Raw genomic sequence first — 21,782 nt, 5'->3', positions numbered from 1 at the left:
CAAAAGGCTCTGGTTTCTTTCACTTAAACCACTTATCTGCATCCTCCTTGGTGAAATTCGGAATTGCACGGTCATCCTCCACAGAGTGCGCCATACCCTTGCGTTCTGGTCCTCGAAGGCGCTTCCTGCTTGTTGAAGTTGTGCAATCCTCTGCTTCTAGCGACATGTCCATCCATGCACCAGCCACCATGGTCTCCCTTGAAGCATCCCTTCCAGCCCTTGCCATCTGAAATCATTTTGACTACACTTTGAAGCACTGTTATTTCTCGCATAGTTATAGTTGTTGAGGAAACTGCTGCTATTATTTGTATTACAATGATACAACAAGCTTAATAGTTTTCTGTTTGTGTCTATTGTGAGATTATGGGGAGGAAAATGACTTTCATTAGCAAAAGACCACCAAGTTGAAAACAAAATCATGCTTTTTTATTTGGCCATAGGAATAAATTGTCCTCACTCTTCATGGAAATCAAATTGATCTACTCTCTCTAACCATAATACACCTCAAATTTTAAATTTTGTTTGCCCTTAACAAAAAATCTGTATGAAATTTTTTTGGCACATATTTTTGGGTGATGTTTAAAATACTTAATGTTTTTTCCCCTTCCTTCCATAGGTTATTTTAGTTCCAACTGTAATTTAAGTTTGCAAATTTATTATCTTTTTCAGTTTTTAATAAACACAGGCAGGGTTTTGCAGTGCAGCATTTTAGAAAGGAATCTTACTTCGTAATTTATTCTACCTTGTGAATTGGCTATAGAGTGGAGAAAATGGGATCACAGCATGGAGAGGGCAATATAGTGCTTCATATCAGGTTGGATCATCAAGTTCGTTTTGGTGAACATCATGCTATTTTAGGATCAACACCAACCTTGGGATCGTGGAAGAAGAAGGTGATGATGTCATGGACTGAGTCTGGATGGATTCTGAATCTAGAAACTAGAGGTGGGGAGAGAGTGGAGTTCAAATTTGTGATTGTTGGAAAAGATGGAAAAGTAAAATGGGAAGGAGGCCATAATCGGGTTTTAGAATTTCCTAAGGAAGGAAATTTTGAAATTGTGTGTCACTGGGATAAGACACAAGAAACCCTGAATTTGCAAAGAGCTGATCGTGTAGTAGGAGCATCAAAGACTTTGGATCTAAAAAAGGAAGTAAATTTTGGAAATGGTAGACCTGAAGTTGATACCTCTAAGAAACATGCCGAGGCCAGTCCCTTCGTTCAAGGATGGCAAGGTAAGGATATCAGTTTTATGAGGTCTAATGAGCATGCCAATAGAGAAAGGGAAAGAAGTTGGAATACCTCAGGCTTGGAGGGATCAGCTATAAAGCTCGTGGAAGGCGACCAGAATGCAAGGAATTGGTGGCGCAAGGTAAAATTTTATGCATTTTTTAGTTTTTTCTTTGAAAAGTTTGGAGACCATGCATATTATTCTTTTCTCCAATTTGTATACCTTTAGTTCATCATCATTCTTAGGATTTTCAGATACAATATAATTTTAGTGCTCCCAAATTACTATGTAAGCTTATTGATTCCTTATTTACAATTTCTTTATTTAGTACAATTTAAATGAAATGCTTTACTAAGCCACGCCAGTTCACACTGATATTGTGTGTACTTGAGTTTGTTGTACCAAGAAAGGAAAAAAAGTAGATTTAATTGTCAGGACAAGATCTTTACCCAAGAAGAAGTGATGAATTTGACGTTGCCCTGGGCATTTCTGAAACACAATATTAGTTGCAGCTCATTGTAAATTTTTTCTTATAAATCCTATTTCTATTTATGTAACATGGTTTTACAATAACTTTTAGCTCATTTATTTCAATAATCTCCTCTTTGTTATTTCTAGTTCAAAGGATTAACATAGCATTTTAGCTTGTCACTTGCTTTAGACATTCATATGTCATTTTAATGGTCTGAAATAGTGTATAACTATAAAATTGTAATAAAATGAAAGCTCAATATAGGAACCAGCATAAGCTGAACCCATTGATCATATGGGTCAGATTCCCTATATTGAATGTCTCCATGAAACTAGTGGCAATGATGTGGTTCATGGTTCAATTGACATTATTGGTGTTTGGGATGTCCTACCAGCTAAGGACATGCCAAATACCAATAATCTAGTTGAACCTTAAACCACATCATTGCCACCAAAAATCTGATGAATTTGACATTCCCCTGGGCATGACTGAAATGCAATATTAATTGCAGCTTATCGTTAACATTTTAGATATAAATCCTATTTCCATTTATGTAACATAGTTTTACAATGATTTTTAACTTATTTGTATCAATAATCCCCTCTTTGTTATTTCTAGTTCTAAGGATTAACATATGCATCCTAGCTTGTTGCTTGCTTTAGACATTCATATGACATTTTAATGGTCTAAAGTAGTGTATAACCATACAATTGTAATAAAATGAAAGCTCAATATAGGAATCAGCATAAGCTGAGCCCAATGATCATATAGGTCAGATTCCCTGTATTGAATATCTCAATGAAACTAAAGAGGACAGATTTTTGGTGGCAACGATGTGGTTCAAGGTTCAATTGAGATTATTGGTGTTTGGCATGTCCTACCAGTTAACCACGAGCAAAAACCACCCATTTTGTATGTTGTCATGCATGCAGGAATGTCATGAATACCATAGCTATCTCCAATTTGAATTGGATTGCTCCAAGATTATCCATGCACATTGGACCTTTTCAAGGTCCAACTTTGAGTCTTGCCCTAATGTTGGTCAACCCACACATTGAAATAAAGCATAGCAATATTGTTCAATCATGTGGGTACATAAACAATTATTGACGAGATTGCTTTTATTATTAGCGATTGTTGACAAAAAAAACCTTGATTTTAGTCTAAGGTTTAATATTCTGTTCTATGCTGTAAAGCTTGGTGTAGTACAGGAAAAAGGGAGAGTTTATATATGCCACACGTATAACACAAACTATAATTAATTACTAATTCATATATACACACTAATGATATCAAATATTGATTAGTTACTTTCATGGCTTACACGTCTTACAATTCATTATTCATGGCCATGTTTCATCCCCCCACGCACACCCAACATACAATTCTTTCACACTTCTTTGTTCTCACGTATATTTAGTTCATTTTATTCCACACATGTTTCCACACTATTCCACACCCTTATATTCCACTTTTCCTTCTTTATATATAATATCCCCTTCCAAGTTTAGAGAAGGGGATTCATCACCCTCAAGATGATAGAATCCTAAGGAATGATCGATCCAATGCTACCTCTATTAGCTAGTGCTCTGGTGAGCTAGGATGATTAAAATGAAAGGAACAATTGAGTCTGTTGACAAACGGAAAATAGTAAACTAAGAGATACTAAATGATAAAAATGTTTTGGTTACAAACATTGAAAGAGCAGGTCACCAAGACAAACTTGGAAGCTCTGCGCACTATCTACAATCACACACAAGCCTACGATGACAATGTAGAATTAGTATGGCAACGTGACACACACGTCTTGTAGGGACAAGATATAGAGTCTATACTAGAAAGGTAAAAGGTCAGCCAAACACTAATATAGAATGTAAAATGAAATGAGAATAGTCAACATAGAATGTAAATTTCAAAACAAGCTAAAATATGATTAAGCATAGATAAGAGAGGAAATATTCTCACAAGTGACCAATGCTTGAAGCCTCTAGTAGGCTGCGCCTTTCTTCCTTTCAAACCTTGCACAAAAGTTGGGCAAGGTAAAATGTTGGGGATATGATTTAGAGGCCTGCCAAAGGTAGACCCCCATTTTGATATTTCCACTTCTACGAACAGCCAAAATAGATATTATATATAAAATAATTGTTGATGTTTTGTAGCTTCTAACAGATAAATCCTATGAGACTAAATTATTGAAGATATATATATTTTATTATGGGAGATATATATCTATATATATATATATAGAGAGAGAGAGAGAGAGAGAGAGAGAGAGAGAGAGAGAGAGAGAGAGATTACTATTAGGACATTAATATAATAATGATTCAAAGATATATATACAGAGAGAGATCTAAAATACTATTAGGACATCAATATAATAAAGATTCAAAGATATTATATACGTATATCTATATATATATATATATACATAATCAATTGTCATTATATTAATGTCATAATAATGAATTGACATATCCCTTCATGGGACATATCTCTCCTTGTCTCATTCTCAATATAAATGCAAGAGAGATCGCTGCATTTGGAAAACACAAAAATAATAGGCAATGCTATTACATTTGCAACGATCATAATTTCAACAAGGTATCAGAGCCAGGTTGCAAATATAAGAAATAATAGAAAAGGAAAGAGATATTCAGAGAAGATCATAAATATGTAACATGAGAAGGAACAACTTATTAACCAAACATATATCATCCAGACTACTCCAATCAAACCTGATTACTTCAAATTAGTGCAAACCCCAGGAATATGGTGTCAAGATTCAACTAGAGTCTAGGACAAATAATCACAATACAAGAGTCTTAAGTCAATTGGTCAACCCTATGGAAACGGAAGCATCAAAAAAATGTGAAGGAAATGCGACCAATACCCAAAAGTTGAATGTGAATGAACACCTGCCAATAATAAGGAAAATCATTGTCGCATCAATTGAAGGGAATATTAAAAAGAAGTTTCAAACATAGACAAACATTTCTTTTAACTGAACTCACACGTTATGAACACCACATGGCAAAAGGGCAAACCTTGGTCCAAGGTAAAAGAAAGGACATAGATCACTTTTATTGGTTTACGGTTCTCCAACAAGGTGATCAAAATAAGGACTGAGAGCGACGTCAACAAGACCAACCCGATATTGTTTAAGCCACATTAAGTACGATCAAGATTACATATAGAAAATAAATTAAGCTATCCACGGGGAAGGACTTACAAAGAGTCGTACATTCGTATTGTTTTGTGGTACCGAGTGAATGCTTGGTCAACAAGTATTAAGGGAAGAATAAACAAGTTTTCAGCTAGTCACCCACCCACACGATAGAGACTAATGCGTTGGGCATAGACTGAACAACATATTACAATAATCCATTATTAAGTAAATAAAGTCATAACGGGAAGAGTGATTAAGGCTTGGGGTGCCAATCATAGTAAAAGGAAAAAGAAGATTGATATCAGATTTAGAGGGGGTTTGACACTTCATTAGAGGTAACTTTAGACGAGGAGCTCAAAAGATTGATATTAGATTCAAAGGGAGTCTGATAGTTTATCACAAGCAATGTTGGATGAAAAGAACAATATATTGATATTTGATTAATAATTTCTTCTTTATGAGGGATGATTTCGAGGTGAAATTTCTTATGAATGCAATTCACTGATATGAACAATGGCTACATAGAATCCAATCATAGAAATCAAGGCGCTCACTGCTATGCAGGTATCATAAGAAAAACTTCTGCCCAAATGCATGCACGATAGAACACATATGTTGTCTCGAAGAGTATTACGAGCAAGATAGAGGAAGGTGGGGGAAATGCGAGTTACATTCAAGAGTCACAACAAGAAGGCCGGTATTAATACATGGCCGATGAAGCAATAACATTATAAGTTGTTGGGAAAATAAAAGGCCTGATGGAAGAGATAGAAATATAGGCTGCTGGAAAACATAATAGAGCATGACAAAAAATGGAATAACATTAATGACTTTACTCTTCAATGTTTTATTATAATGGTATTTGTTATATTTACATATATTCATGTGTATGTACACATACATATGTATACGTAATATTCCAAATATGCGTATCTTGTGTATATGTTATATTTTAAGTTGAAGTATACCTACATGTGCATCATATTTAATTATACACGTATATAAATATATATGTGTGTGTGTGTGTGTGTGTGTACACATATGAATGTAAGTAGCATGGGTACCAATATACCAGAACATGTCTCATATGCAAGAAGGATTTACTCGCTCCCTTAAGGTAACAATTATTCTTAGTTCAATCATTTTTATTATTTCATTAAAGGTGTCGACCCGGTTGGCTCATGGTGATTTCTTGGTATACCTTTGATTGCCTAGTCCAATTTCCCTTGATCATGGCAGTTTAGGACTCCTACCCTGTTAACTCAGTGGTAGGTGGTGCTTTCATGCCCAATTCCCTCTCCAACAATGTTCTCCCCCCCTTCGTCGCATTCCTGCAAAAAAGAAATTTACCATGGTAATAACATATTTCCCATCATTGTAGTAAAATCAAAAGTACTATAACAAGTAATCATATTAGCTATTTCATACTGTAAAGTTTACTTACAAATTTCTTTCTGCAATGCTGAAGTATGTATATTTCCTGCAGGTACAGTCAATGCCAATGAAGAATACAAGTGCTGCACAATATATAAACTAAATGCAAATGATAAAATATTTCTTCAAGATCGACGTTTGTATTGCCTTCGATCTGCACACATTAGTCAATTTCTATGTTGCAATATCAGGTGGCATATACTATGTATACAATTCTGGACGGGTAAATGGGCATGTCTCCAAATGGAGACATGACCATTCACCAATGAACCCAACCAGTGGTATGGTCACACCCAATGTGATTAGTCATAATAAAACTAATGCCATTTAAGACTTTAACTAAGTCTATTGCTATCGGTAACAATCAGTATAAATATGATTGTTTACTGAATTCAATTCTGAGATATTACTTCAATAATAATATGCAGTGGCAGTTCTAAATGCTGCGATCTCCATAATGAAATTCAGATTATATTCATGTGTGCGTACATATCGGTATTCAACATACCGACATGTATATATACATGAGTATAGTCTCATGTGATCAGTGCAATTTTTTGAACCAAAGCTATTTGTTTCAACACTCCCTCTTAGCTAGGGAATACAAAGTGCATATGAAATTTTATTTGTTTCTCATTGTAAGAAGTAATATCCTCAAGATATAAATAAGAAAATCAAGTCTCATGATATTCTTTTCAGTAATGGTGTGTATATAGATATCAAGTCACATGATATACACCATACTAGATCATGGTACATCCATAGATATTAAGTCACGTAATATCTACCATGAATTTGAACATATTGATCTTCAACAGATATCAAGTCACATGATATCCATCAACATGCTCTTTTAACTAACATGATCATTCCTTGAATATCAAGTCACATGATATTCATCATGATAGTAATCTAATAATAATAAAGTTGTCACTTCATATTATCAGAATCAATATTCCATTTTAAAAGATTATCTCCTTAAATAATGAACATAGGGTACGCCCATGAGTCAAAATCACACATATGACAAAAGAGTTTACACTTTAAACATCTTTATTTAATTAATACAAATTTTACAAAGTTGAGACTCAATCTCATAAACTTACATTTCAATCAAGCCAAGTTTCTTTCTGAAATGATCAACTTTCACTTTAGGGAGAGCCTTGGTGAGAATGGCAGCAGTTTGATCACCTGTATTAATATATTCTAATTGAATAACTCTTCTTTCGTAGTGGTAAGGAATCTTTATATGCTTGGATCTATCATGAAATACCGGATTCATATATAACTTGATACAACTTTGATTATCACAAAGAATCGTGGTAGGTTTCAAAGGTTCACCAAACAAGTTTGAAAGCAACTTCTGAAGCCACACTGCTTCTTGAGCTCTCATAGCTGCTGCAATATACTCTGCCTTAGTAGAACTTTGAGCAACAGAAGCTTGCTTTTTGCATATCCAAGTGTTCATGGCTGATCCTAAACTGAAGCAGCATCCTGATGTGCTTTTCTAGTCTTTTACACTTCTGGCCCAATCGGAAACAGTATATCCATGTAACTCCAAGTTGGTATTCTCATATTTAAGTTCATACCCAATAGTACCTTGAAGATACCTCAATATGTGCTTCAAAGCAACAAGATGAATCTCATGAGGTTCACACATGAACTGACTTAATGCATTCATTGCATAGCAGATATCAGGTCGAGTATTTACGAGATACATCAAGGTCCCAATTATTTGTCTGTATAAGGTGGGATCAACTAGTCTGGAGTCAACTCTTTCTTCCTCTAGCTTGTGAAGGTTGGTTTCCATAGGTGTAGACATAGGTCGACAGTCCCACATTCCAAATCTTTTCAAAATATCAATAGTGTACTTCTTTTGATGTATAAAGATATTACCAGACTTCTGATGTACTTCCAAACCAAGAAAGTAATGGAGAATTCCTAAATCCTTCATTTCGAATTCAAAAACCAAATCTTTCTTACACTGATTAATAAGATGTTCTTCCCCTGTAATCAGAAGATCATCAACATAAAGAATAAGAATTAACATATCACCTTTAGTTACTTTGAAGTAGAGATTTGGATCAGCCACGTTCTTGGTGAATCCAAGACTTAAAAGGTATTTGTCAATCCTTTCATACCAGGCTCGGGGAGCTTGTTTAAGTCCATATAGAGCCTTCTTCAATGTGCAAACATAAGAAGCAACATCATGAGTTACAAATCCTTTTGGTTGTTCTAGTTATACTTCTTCCTCTATCTTTCCATTAAGAAAAGCAGTTTTTACATCCATTTGATGGATTTTCCAACCTTTGGCTGTTGCAATGGCTATTACAACTCTAACAGAAGTGTACCTGGCAACTAGTGCAAAAGTTTCTTCAAAATCAATTCCTTCCTTTTGAGAAAAACCTCTAGCCACAAAACGAGCTTTATGTTTTTCAATGCTGCCATCTGCAACATACGTAACTTTGAAGAGCCATTTTGAAGACACAACAAATTTTTCCTTAGGTCTTGGAACTATGTCCCAAACATCATTTTTTAGTATAGACTGGTATTCTTCCACCATGGCGTCTTTCCAAGCTTGATGTTTAAGTGCTTCAAAAGTGCTAGAAGGTTCAGGATTCAAGCTCTCACATATGGAAGCATTATATGTCAATTTTCTAGGTCTTTTGCTTTCTCAGAAGGTTCCTGAAGGGGTTGCGAATCCATCTCCTTCCTGTATTATTTTCCTTGCCCAAGGTGGCCTTTTAGAGTGATCAAGACTCTCTTCTTGAGTCTCTGGAAGGATTTCAATTTCAGTTGAAGTCTCTTCAGGAAACTCCCTTTGAATCTCAGGAGCAGGAGTCTCTTCTGGAGATACATCAAATGTATCTAATTCATCGGAGGTTTTGGCTCTTTTGAAAGCAATGTCTTCCTCAAAGATGACATCTCTGCTTAGTTTTATTTGTTTCTGTCTAGGAATGTCGACTCTGTATCCTTTTACTGTTTCACTAAAATCAATGAGAATACCCTTTCTTCCAAAAGGTTCTAACTTAGTCCTCTTCTCCTTTGGTACATGAACATATACAGGACATCCAAATATCCTTAGGTGACTGATGTCAAGTTTCTTTCCAGAAAATGCTTCTTCAGGAGTCTTATTGTCCAAATGTGAGTGAGGACATCTATTTTGAATATAGATTGCTGTGTTGGATGCTTCAGCCCAGAAGGACATACTCAAGTTTTGATCAAAATATGGCCCAAGCAGCTTCTACAATAGTGCTGTTCTTCCTTTCAGCAACCCCATTTTGTTGAGGATTGTAAGGGACTGTGAACTCCTTTTTAATCCCAGTGAGTTTGTAGAACTCTTTAAATATTTCAGAAGTATACTCCTTCCCATTATCTGTTCTCAGAATTTTAATGTTCTTACCGGAAGAGTTCTCAGTGATAGTTTTGAATTCTTTAAATTTAGAGAGAACCTCTTTAGATTCTTTGCATTTAAGGAAGTATATCCATGTCTTCCTTGAAAAATCATCAACAAAAATTAAATAGTACAAGAATCCTCCTCTTTGTGGTCTCGAACAACATCTACAATTATCTTCATTGCCTTTTCATTTTTCTCGATCCATTCTGATTTCTCAGAATCATCTTTAGGTTCCTCTTTGTCCTCTTTTACAAATGATTCCAATTTGTTTTTTTTAACAACACCATTACTCAAAGTTTCCAAGATTCGAAGTTATTAGCACTTCAAAGGTGATGTTCGAATCTCATTGTGTTTGTCATTTTGTAGGGAGAGGATTGTTTGTCTTAAAGTAAAAATCTGACTCAATAAACTTAGTGTGATCTTTCCTTAGCCAAGCTTTGATACCATGTAAAGTTTACTTACAGATTTCTTTTTGCAATGCTGAAGTATGTATATTTCCTGTAGGTACAGTCAATGCTAATGAAGAATACAAGTGTTGCACAGTATATATAAACTAAATGCAAATGATAAATTATTTTTTCAAGATCGATGTCTATATTGCCTTCGATTTGCACACATTAATCAATTTCTGTGTTGCAATATCGGGCAGCATATACTATGTATACAGTTCTGGACGGGTACATGGGTGAATGGGCATGTCTCCAAATGGAGACATGACCATTCACCAATGTACCCGATTGGTGGAATGGTCACACCCGATGTGATTAGTCATAATAAAAACTAATGCCATTTAAGACTTTAACTAAGTCTATTGTAATCAGTAACAATTATAAATACGATTGTTTATTGAATTCAATTTGGAGATATTACTTCAATATAATATGCATTGGCAGTTCTGAATGCTGTGATCTCCATAATGAAATTCAGATTATATTCATGTACATATATATATCGGTATTCAGTGTATTGACATGTATATATACATGAGTATAGTCTCATGTGATCAGTGCAATTTTCTGAACCGAAGCTATTTGTTTCAACACATATAACAACATAACATTTAAGCACTATTCCAAGTTCCCATGAAATTATAAAGAATAACCAACACTTCCATTTCACATGAAACCATAACAATTAAATAATTTAACCAATCAATTCAACTCCGCATGAAGTCTCAACGGCTATTATGAATATTTTATAATCAAGCAAAAATAGGGATGTAACATTAGGAGGTCTGATTTTACTGTTGTATGGTTAATACTTAGAGAAGTATTCTGTGTATTCTGTGTATTCTTAGATTTAGAGATGAAACTATTATTGAAATTTTCATCATTCTGTAAAAGAAATGAAAGGAATGAAACATGTCTTGAATCTTCAAATCAGTAAATAAACTGGGGTAGCACATTTCAATACCATTCGGTCATTTGAGTATTGATAATATTGGTCATTTATCGTGCCCACACTCTGTAGCAAACCTAATAAACATTTCCAGTCGTAGGTATTTCAAATATTGTGCATTTGGGTGTTATGCTTTTTATATGCCAGTATTGCAGAAATTGTAATTTTATTATCTATTTCTATGTTATGGGTTATCTTTTAAAACATCATTGTCAGAATTCAGAAAACAATGCATATGACCGTAGTATCAAAGTGGTGTATCCTGCCATCCCAAAGGGTTTGGTGTAAATAAACAATGACATGACTGCAGTGCAAGTAATGAAGTCTCAAACACATCATTTTAACACTAAAAGAAACAATTACAACCCAAATTTATTAATGGAAGGTGAAGAGAGAGAAATAAACATGGGTGATTGAGAGGACAAAGGGGCGTAACACGTGATGAACATTCTGAATACTCTGGTTAGGGAACAGTAGGAGGCAAATTAATATGCACAAGAAGCAAATTGGCATCCAGTAGAAAACAAATCAGTGCACCATTAAGTTAATTGATATGATGGTTGAACATTTAGGGGCAACAACAACAACAATTATAACACTAATGGTGAAAGAGATAACTCAATGAATAATAGAATTCAGATCCCTATGAATGGCGTTGCCCCCAGATCTCCATGAGCATCATTGTCCCTTAACCTGATTGGGAGCATTGCCCCTAAACACTCATGAGGGGTGCTGCCGCTCAACCCAATTGGAGTCTCCATTCCTAGACTCCCTCTAGTTATTAGGATTTCTTGTCATGTAAGAAATTTGATGACATTGAGTGGGTGACATGGAATTGGGATCTAACTCTTGTGCATATTGGCTTAGACCTTATTGTCTAAGCTACTAGTTCAAGTATGGGTATTGGAACCTAATATGGCACCATGGGAATATATATTCACCTATATATTTACACATTCACTCACACATATGTTAAGAACAATAATACTAATAATTGCCAATAATACTCAAGTCTCCAAATGTCATTACACTAAAAATTTCAAAATTACAATAAAATTTTAATAGTCTTCAAATCTTTATCAAAAGTATCAAGGTCAACATTTTGTTCAATTTCATTTGAACCACAATCATTTGGAGTGCCACACCCACTAGCTGCATCACATATAGAAATTGTGTCATGTAGAGAGACTTTGGCAGGTTGTACCACTGTAGTATCTGAATCAGCACACTTAGCGGTTGGATCTTAGTTCTTTATCACACCCTTATTGTAGTCAAGTGTCTTATGTGACAAGAGATAAAGGTGGAGTGTAAATAGATCAAATCCTTTTCTTTTTGGCTCCCAAATAACTCCGCTTGACTGAGTGAATGCAGGAGTATGTACTCTGATTTTGCTCAGCTGAAGAACTTGGAGCCTGTTGAGTTTGCATACAACATTCTGTGTTTAATATTATAAAAACAGAACATAAATTATATAATTATGTTATTATAAAAGATAATACATAGCATAACATCAAATGAAAACCAAGAAAAATAAAATATAAAAAGAGACATACATGGGAGAGAAATTTCAACTGCAAGAGGTTGCAAATGAATAGAGAATTGACCATTTAGGTGTCACAAATCATGATTATCTTTTCTATATTTGGCTCACAGGGTGGAAACACCATGATTCTTTGAATATATGAAGTTTCCAAACCTGCTTAAGACAATACTTTGGATATCTTCATTTGAGAATATCTTCCTAATTGCAGCCTTGTAGCTAACAGCAACCTCCTCCTTGTAGGGTCGTAGCCTCCTTAGCAATGAAAGTATCTCTTTTTATAATATTTTGGTGAGAAAGAAAAATACTAAGAGACTGAAGGGGGCGATCATCTTTTTCCAATGGTCAATGATAATCGTTTGCATGATTTTGAAAAATGTTTGTGTTTGGTCATGTTCCTTGGCTTTTATTCTCCTCTTGTTTTCTCCATCACAGAATCCATGTCATCATAAATATCACTGAAACATGGGCGATCGGTATCAACCTAGATCTAATCATGATAGTGATGGGTTTGGTAAAATTCACATATATTTCATATGAGCCCACCAGTCATCATCTTGGATCAATGATTTTATATTCCAGCTCTTTTTGTGCTTGACTGCTTCCATACACTCCACAAGCTATTGATGGCCATGGAACTCAAGGCTCTTTTAATTTCACGAGTCATCTTAAAATGATTATGTGAGATGTAATCAAGTTTTGTCAACCTAATATGGTACAAAAAAAAATGTCACGTATATATATTAAAAAAACAAAAAATAATATTTAAATTACCTTGAACACTTTGAACTTGTAGCTCTTGATGATGATTTGTGACATAGAATGAATAGCCACAAACATTTGGATCTGTTTGCCCTCCATGAAGATTTGTTTGATCTACTTAATTTTGTGCCAATCTTTTGCAATATTAAATTAAGTGGACTGCACATGATATCCAAAACATGTATATGTGCCCTCCACTGTAGACTTTGTTACCCTATAATTCTTTGTATCGATATTTATGACTTGGACAACATTTTTAAAGCCCGCCATTTCAATGGATTCTATGAGAATATTGGCAATGGAACTTGGATCTCTTGCTTGCCCCTCACAATCCATCACCTTCTAAAAGAGCACCCCTTTTGAGGACATTGCTATAAATCATAAAAATTTAAAATTGATAAATGGTCTTTTTTGTAATTTTCCATCCATTAGAAATGATGGATACAACTATTCTCAGCCGTGTATTCTATGTTTACTCTTAATGATGTCTCCACTAAAAGTTTCTTCTTCGCCAATAAAGTGGTTTCCAGCTTTAATACCAAGGACTAACATAATTATGAGGCAGATTGCAAAGTGTTGTCACAATACCCTGCCACTAAGGTGATATAACATTGTTGAAAGGAATCCCATTGCAATAAATGAAATGAGCAATGCTGTTAATTGCAATCTGTCTCATTTCATTTTTGTAGGCCTTCTCCAATGGGCCTCTTGTTAGTTATATGATCAGATTAATGAAATGCAGATGTAAAGTAATTCACACAAAATTGCATGGCACCTAGCCTAGGAAAACATTCCAATTCGAAGGTGAAAAACCCAGCAACAAGAGTATTCAATTTTATTTATCAAATGACAGAGATCTGATTTCAAATTTGCCAAAATCGATCTACCAATATGAATCAATCTTTAATATGTTATCGATCTGGCAATATATATTTGTCTGAAGGAATATCGATCAGCCTGCATGTATGAATATAGATCTGTTGATACTTGATAGTATGTGTGCTCGATGTTATCTTAAATCTCCTTCCATTGAGATCCTCCTCATATCTATCTTCTCCTCTCCAAGAGGGGATGCATCTTTTGGAAGTTGCCAACCTTTAGATGAATGGACACAATCTTTCAGAGTCCTGCCCTCATTGAACCATTCCATAATTCTTCTATCATCGTCTTAATCTATATTGGGTTTGATTACATTTGTCAACATACCCATTCATCATGGATTCATGAGTAATTGCTGAGACTGGTTTATCTTTGTGTCTTTTCATAAAAGTATTAGTTTGTTAACAACTTAATGTTAATCTGAACATAGACTATCTTATTATCGATAATATAGTTCTTATGATCGTTATTGATCACTATTTATGATATTGATTATGGATGTTAATCGATCACTAACGGTTCAATCAATAATCCCTTCCTTATAAATCAGTTCATACAAATGTCTAAGGCTGATAGGCCAATTTGACATTTATTTTATCCAGGTCGTCCTGAAGGAATCTGATCATTGCTACAATATCATTAACAAATCTTTTACATGAAACTGAAACATTCCCTTCTTCAGATGATGGCGGTGTTGGCATGAAAGGATATGGAACATTTAGTTTTGAGAAGCCACTTGGAGGTTTCTAAAAGTTTCTCTTGGCAAGAGGATGTGCATGAGCCTTTGATCTGTTACTTGCCATGTTGGCATCCTCTTGTATTTTTAATATAAGACAATATTTGCACCTTTGGTAACCATTTTTTATTTGACACAACCCAATTTTTAAGTTCTTGTAAAGGAATGGTGCAAAAGCGAGCTTTCACTTGAAAATATGAGCTCTTATACTCTCTTTGAAGATTGGTGACAACCACAAAGATAACCCTCACCACTGACAAGTTGTTGATCATTGTTTTATATCACCAAATAGATGACGATGTGTCAGACTCAAAAGAATTCTACGTTTTGGGCAACCAAACTAGAACTTCCAACCATTTTGTATAAACCTAAAACTAAAGATATTATAAATTAACAATACTTCAATTATGTATTTCAAGCCCTTAATATGCATTAACTTTCAGAAAAATATTCAGAACATATTAAAAATAACATAAAATTCTTGGATAATTGGTTGAGTATACTTATTAGAGTCTCTTTCATGAACAATATGTTTTCATGCTATCAACGCGCTCATAAATCATTCCTATCATAATCAGCACATTTGGTGATTGAAAAAGGGATAAATAAATAATGTGTATTTTACATTCAACAAAAATGTCATTGATCATCGTCTCCTTCACCCTCGTCCCTTGTTTAGTTGCTGACTTCTTCCCCCTATTCTAATATTATATTTATAAGTTGAAATGGCCCTTGCAATTTAAGCATTCTATCTAGCATAATGAAGTAGGAAGCAAATTGAGTATCAACTAGTTTGAGGAACCCCTTTGTTGCAAAGTTCTGAAACAATGGTACTGTATTGTGGTGGGATGCAAATAAACATTTGCACCTCCCTTCCATCCACCACACTTGTGTCATCCATTTTGTCTTTATAGAGTTAAATAGGAAGCAAATTTAGCGAGGAATTATTTCTTTGCAAAGGATAAAAAACATTGCCAATGCAGTATGGTGGTTCCAAATGCACATTTGCACCTTCCACGCATCCACCACTACTTGCTTCACCCATTCTAATTTTCTATTTTCTTTGGGTGCATTGTTCAAAACAATCACACAAGGTGCCCAATAGATGTGTTTCTATGAAAACTGCATCCATATGCTTGTTGCACTATTCTGCATCGCTAATCACTTGGTCTATATTTTGAGATTTGATGTCCTCAATGGCTTCTCATAGTCTGAAATAAAACCTGACATATTTATATTTATTACTAAGAAATGAGTGGCCCTCATGAAATAATGTTCATCAATGCATGGAACTATAAATTATGATGTCAATAAGTATGTTGTAGCCATGTCTAATACCTGTCTATCCATCCATAACTATGCTGTAGTCATGTGTTATCCATTTGGCTTTCCTCTCCTCCTGCAAACGGCTAATCTTAGAATTATTTTTCTCCAGAGAGTGGTTCTCAATCTTGATCCGCTATAACCCACATAACTAAGACTAGCCTTGTTTACTTTGTTGAGCATTTCCTTTGACAAAGGAGATCAAACAAAATGGAAAGGAACACTAGCATCAAAAAAGAAATTAGTGACGACCTCATCTGCAACATCCATTGCTTGCACTTTGTCCATAATTGTGGTAGGGCTTCGTGTTGATGACCATGTATTCCTGTACCGTTGCCCAGGATGCCCCACTTTGAAGAAACATGGGAAAATCCCTGGGAGGCATTGCTGAGGAACACTGATAAATCACAAGGTTACCACATTGCACACAGAATAATATAAACTGTAGGAAGTTTGTTGCTCATTTTTTCTGGTTTTTTTATGAATTTATTTGTTTCTCTCGTGCTTAATATCAAAGAACTTTCTTGAATAATTTTTTCTTGTTTTTTCTTCGATTTGCCTTGAATTTCAAAGAATTCTAAGCTACGTATATGCAAGCAAAGATGTTTGCATTTTAATTTTTTTTCCCTTATTTAGAAAGCAATAAACTTGACTGTTCATTATTTGTAGCCAAGATTGGCTTGGTAAAAAAAAAATATATCACACATGATTAAGGGGTTCTCCAATATTGCTTTTGTGAGAGGTTTGATAATTTATACATATAAGTTGTGACAACTTCCTCCCAGCAATGCGGATTGACTCCTGTAGATATTTCTGTTATAAGTTTTCATCTTTAAAAGTTGAAGTTTTTTCTTTTTGCATGTTCCTGGCCAAGGTTGGCTTGGCTACAGAAGTTTTCTCTCATACATAGTGTAGGGGGTCTCCAACAATGCTTTTGTCATAAGTTTTGATAATTTATGCATGTAAGTTTGGACAACTTCCTCTCACCAGTGAGGAAATAATGAATTCGACTCCTGTAGATATTTCAGTTTTAAGTGTTCATCTTAAAAAGTTAAAGTAATGCTTTTTGCACGTTCTTGGCCCTAACCAATTCATGCACATCTCTTCCTTCATACATCTTGTGAATCCATGGAGAGGAAGAATGAAAAGTATCAGATTTTGTGGCATTCCTTGTCTACTCTCTTTGCTATTGCTTATATCCTCTTTCAATCTGCTGTGGTTATTCTGAGAGATATAAATTCAGTGAAGAGGATACAGAGAGATTATAATCAGTAATAAGGGATGAACATTTTTGGATGAGAATGAGCACACAATCAAGATATTGGTACAGTATAAGTCCTGCCTAACATGCTTCTTCGTCAAGGTGATTTTGGAGAAGAATGACAAAATGATTATGCTACTGTTGTGTACATTTGTGGTAGACTGGTAAGCTGCGCACAGAACTTTCGAAAAATGACTGGTTCACTTGAGGACATTCTTATCCATGCTTCTGCAGCATTGCCTGGGGTCTTGATTGATTACTTGTTATTTTCTTGTGACTTCGGTGACAAGTCAGATTAGTTTACAAAGCTACTCTGTTTAATGCATGGCTCTTCTTGCAGATTTTCTCAGTAGTTTGGTACTCATTGGGTTTGTGTTGACTGATATTGGATAGGCAATGTTATGTTTTCAGATAAATATTTTTGCAAGACATTTGCTAAAGCTCTTCTAATTAACCCATGTGTAGAAGTTTCTGTCTATGCATCTTATCTGAAGACCTCTGGGGAATAATAAAATTGTTATTGATTATTTTAGTTGTGATATTGTGCTCTTTGTATACTATGCTTTGACTAGGTCATGCAGAAGACATGGTAAGGAAAATTATTTAGGTATCTATTTTCATGATTACGAATTTGCAAATATGGTTAGTGACTATCAAATCATCATTCAGAATCGCTGTGAACGAAATTGTATTCCATTGAATAATGATATCCAATTGCAAATTGTATTCGTCCCAAGAGAGAAATTGCATTTTCCCAATTTCCGCCACTTTTTATAATCACTTCTACCAAGGCTTCCATGGTTATGCACAAGTGGGATTTTAGAATGTGATTATATTTATTCTTCATGAGAAACAGATAATATATCAATATCTGTACTAATTTAGGTTTTGGCTGCATTTTCTTTGCAGCTAGAAGTTGTGCGTGACCTTTTGACAGATGAAATAGGAAAGACAACTCGCTTGGAGACACTTATTAATGTTGCAATCTACCTAAAGGTGCTCCAATTCATCTTGAATTTTATTTTATTTTACAAGTTCACATTTTAACTTGATTCTTTCATTAGGTATTGCATATATAATTTCATCAGAAGTCAAATGACAAGTTAAAATAGGAACATCATGTTTTGTTTGTTTGAAAGTACTGTACTATAGAAGTGGTTATCCATTTTAACAAAATTCTGTTATCAGTGGATTAACACAGGTCAAATTCCTTGCTATGAAGATGGAGGTCATCACAGGCCAAACAGACATGCTGAAATATCTAGACATATTTTTCGTGAGCTGGAAAGGATTTCGACAGAGTCAAGTACAACAGCTAAGGTTGTTTTGTTTATTCTGTGATATGGGATGTATACATTTTTGCCACTTACATCTTTTGTGTTAACAATTTGGTCTTTAAATAATTAAGAGGGAATTGTAAAATGCAAAGTACAGTTACACATCAAGCTTGCCAAAGATTGAATGATACAACATGATGCTTGTAGATTGTGGGCAGAACCTTCAGAGTTGTGTCTCTTATTTGAATATGTCATTTACACACACACACGTACGTATATGTATATGTTCATATGTATTCAAATTAGGGACAGAAGTATACACACACACATATAATGTATACATATGTGTATATACAATGTACATACATACATGGATGCATGCATACATGTGTGTATGTAAATATACTTATGTATTCATGTATGTATGTGCATACATCTTTTCTATATATGTAGGTATGTATATACATATATTATTATATGTAGACATAAGTACATACTAATAATTATGTGTGTTTCTGTGTTTGTATTCTTGTATGTATGGATGCCTTTGTCTGGTCTTGATGGTTCATCTGCATTTCACCATAATGTTATACCATGATTGCTTTTTTCAATTTAAGATTTATGGTTTTGGTGATTTGAGGAGTGTTTCAGTTGCCATAAATGAGGTTAGGTGAATGTTACTATTTCTGGTCTCTGATGGTTTATCTAGAATTCACCATTTATGTTATGCCATGTTGATTGCTTATTTTCTAAGTTATTGGTTCGGGTTTGGTTCGAAGTTCGAAGTTCGAGAACCGTTTTGCGAGTTCGTCAAAATTTTGGAAAGGAGTTTGGTTTCGTTGGGGTTCGTTAGTACAAAACATATAAAAATTATTAAAAATATATGTATATATACATATTTATGAAGTATGAGTTAAAATTAGAATGTAGCATAGTAGGAAAAAGACATTTAAATAACAAAACACCATAAACTTGTAATCATAGTTATCTAACCATCATATAGTCATAGTGCTCATACCATCATATAGTTCAACATCAAAGATTCAAAACATTAAAAATAAATTGTAGCATCAAGTATCATTTTTCCATATTCATTGTTCAACTAATGGAATAAAAATCTATTAATATTCTAAGTTCTTCAATCTTTATCTTCTTCATATTCATCTTCTTCTCCTTCATTTTCTTCTTGTCTGACATTAGTTGACTCGGCAATAGAGCTAAGGCCAATGGGATCAGCAGCAGCAACAATGCTGTTGGCATCAAATTCTTCAAAAAATGAGAATGAGAGGCCACAAAATATGACAATGAGAGACCACCAAAAGCATTTCGTAACAACCTTTTAGGGCTGTGGATGCCAACAACTTAATAAATTTTGCAAAAAAAACATTTTTTTGCTATCCATGGGCTCTAGAAAGCATGTGGTTCGAATTGGGTTTGAAATTACTTCAATTTTTTTGGCCTGGTTCAACCAGATCGAACCAGCAGGCAAAAATTTGAACCCTAGTTGAGCCAAGTTTGAACCAGATCCAGATTTCTGCAGGTCTGGGGGAGGGGGGGGGGGAGTTACCTGTGCAACTTAGCTTTTTTTATGTAAGATTTATGGTTTTGGTGCTTTGAGTAGTGTTTCAGTTGCCATAAATGAGGTTAGGTGAATGTTACTGTTTCAAAAATATTATCAAATGCCTTGAAACTACTTGGATTGACTTTGCATTTATTCTTGCAAAATTTGGCATAAACTTAGAAACTATCTGTATCTATTGTTTTACACATGGCTGCTGAGCCACTTGGATTTCATTTGTAACATTTTTGTGAACCTAATGTTAAATAGGAAGCATTGAGATTGTATTCCTTATTGACTATGAAATGCATAATGCAACCAATGTGCTCACTAATTGGAAGAAACAACCTGCTTTTTGTAATCAATGGGTATGAGTTGGGGAAAACCAATGCAAGAGATGGAATTTTTTGGCAATCTGTTTTTCATTATTTAATCCACCGATGTGATTTTTATACCATTATTGAGGTACCACTACCACTGTCTCGTCTCCACGCAATGGGCTTCTACTCACCCTGTTCACATCACCCTTGCCATTACCATTGTTATCAACATCTATGTATCTTCTTGTTCTTGTGTGGCTCGTCCCATTCAACCACTATTTTCTCATTTTCGTGTGATCCGTCCCATATCACCACTACGATCCTATCACAATTAAAAGTTCCTGCCAATGTCAATGCATCAGGCAGCAATTACCAATATACTTGTTGAAGAAATTGAAGTGAACAATTGGGAGTTAACTTGGACAATGAAAAATCTCATAAGTCAAGTTCTGACCCGTCTCAGGATTCCCAATCTCGACAACCTCAAAATTCGAGACAAATCTAGATGATTTCCAAGTGACTAAAAGGCGATTTTCAATTGCAAATTGATGAAATGAACTAAGAGAATGAGTGAGAAAATGAATCAAGTAATCCTGAGAGTAGGTCAAAATCCGACCATTCTCAAGATTCTCAATCTCAGGAATCTCAGAATTTTGTCTTCCTAAGAAAAGATCTCGACAACTTTGAATTCCAGCCCTCTTTTTTGGCCAAAATCCTGAGAATCCCGAATTTCAGCCCAAGTCTAGAAGGGATTCAGGCAAAATGTTAGTGCCAAGTTGATGTGGATCATCAAAATTCTGGATGAAAGATAGAAATCCGCCAAAATCCTAGAGATTAGTGGTCAAGTTGTGGAGATGAATGTGGATTGAAAAACAAATGTTTGATGAGCTTTGATGCAAATCAGATTGAAAACCTTGAAGATTAAGCCTTTAGAGCAATCTTGAAGCTTGTATTGATAAGATAAAACATGCCAAAGAGGGGAAATATTGACATCTCCATATTTCTGCCTTAGTCAAGGTGAGATTCTAAG

General features: G+C 34.7%; 1 protein-coding gene across 3 annotated transcripts in view; it reads left to right on the top strand.

The window, feature by feature from the left end:
* The window catches only part of PWD (chloroplastidic phosphoglucan, water dikinase (ATGWD3)), a 133,005-nt gene that overhangs the window by 4,301 nt on the left and 106,922 nt on the right, over nucleotides 1–21,782 (top strand). For all 3 annotated transcript variants that reach the window (XM_089832033.1, XM_089832032.1, XM_089832034.1), the window contains exons 2-4: nucleotides 761–1,370; nucleotides 18,507–18,593; nucleotides 18,786–18,917. In XM_089832033.1, coding sequence (XP_089688159.1) covers nucleotides 761–1,370; nucleotides 18,507–18,593; nucleotides 18,786–18,917 — 829 coding nt within the window. The remainder of the gene's footprint in view (nucleotides 1–760; nucleotides 1,371–18,506; nucleotides 18,594–18,785; nucleotides 18,918–21,782) is intronic.

This window comes from Cupressus sempervirens, chromosome 5 (genome assembly GCF_028749045.1).
Source record: "Cupressus sempervirens isolate cs-2001-9-10 chromosome 5, ASM2874904v1, whole genome shotgun sequence".
Classification (NCBI taxonomy): domain Eukaryota; kingdom Viridiplantae; phylum Streptophyta; class Pinopsida; order Cupressales; family Cupressaceae; genus Cupressus; species Cupressus sempervirens.
The sequence above is the reverse complement of the archived record's forward strand: the minus strand, read 5'-3'. Positions and strand labels throughout refer to the sequence as shown.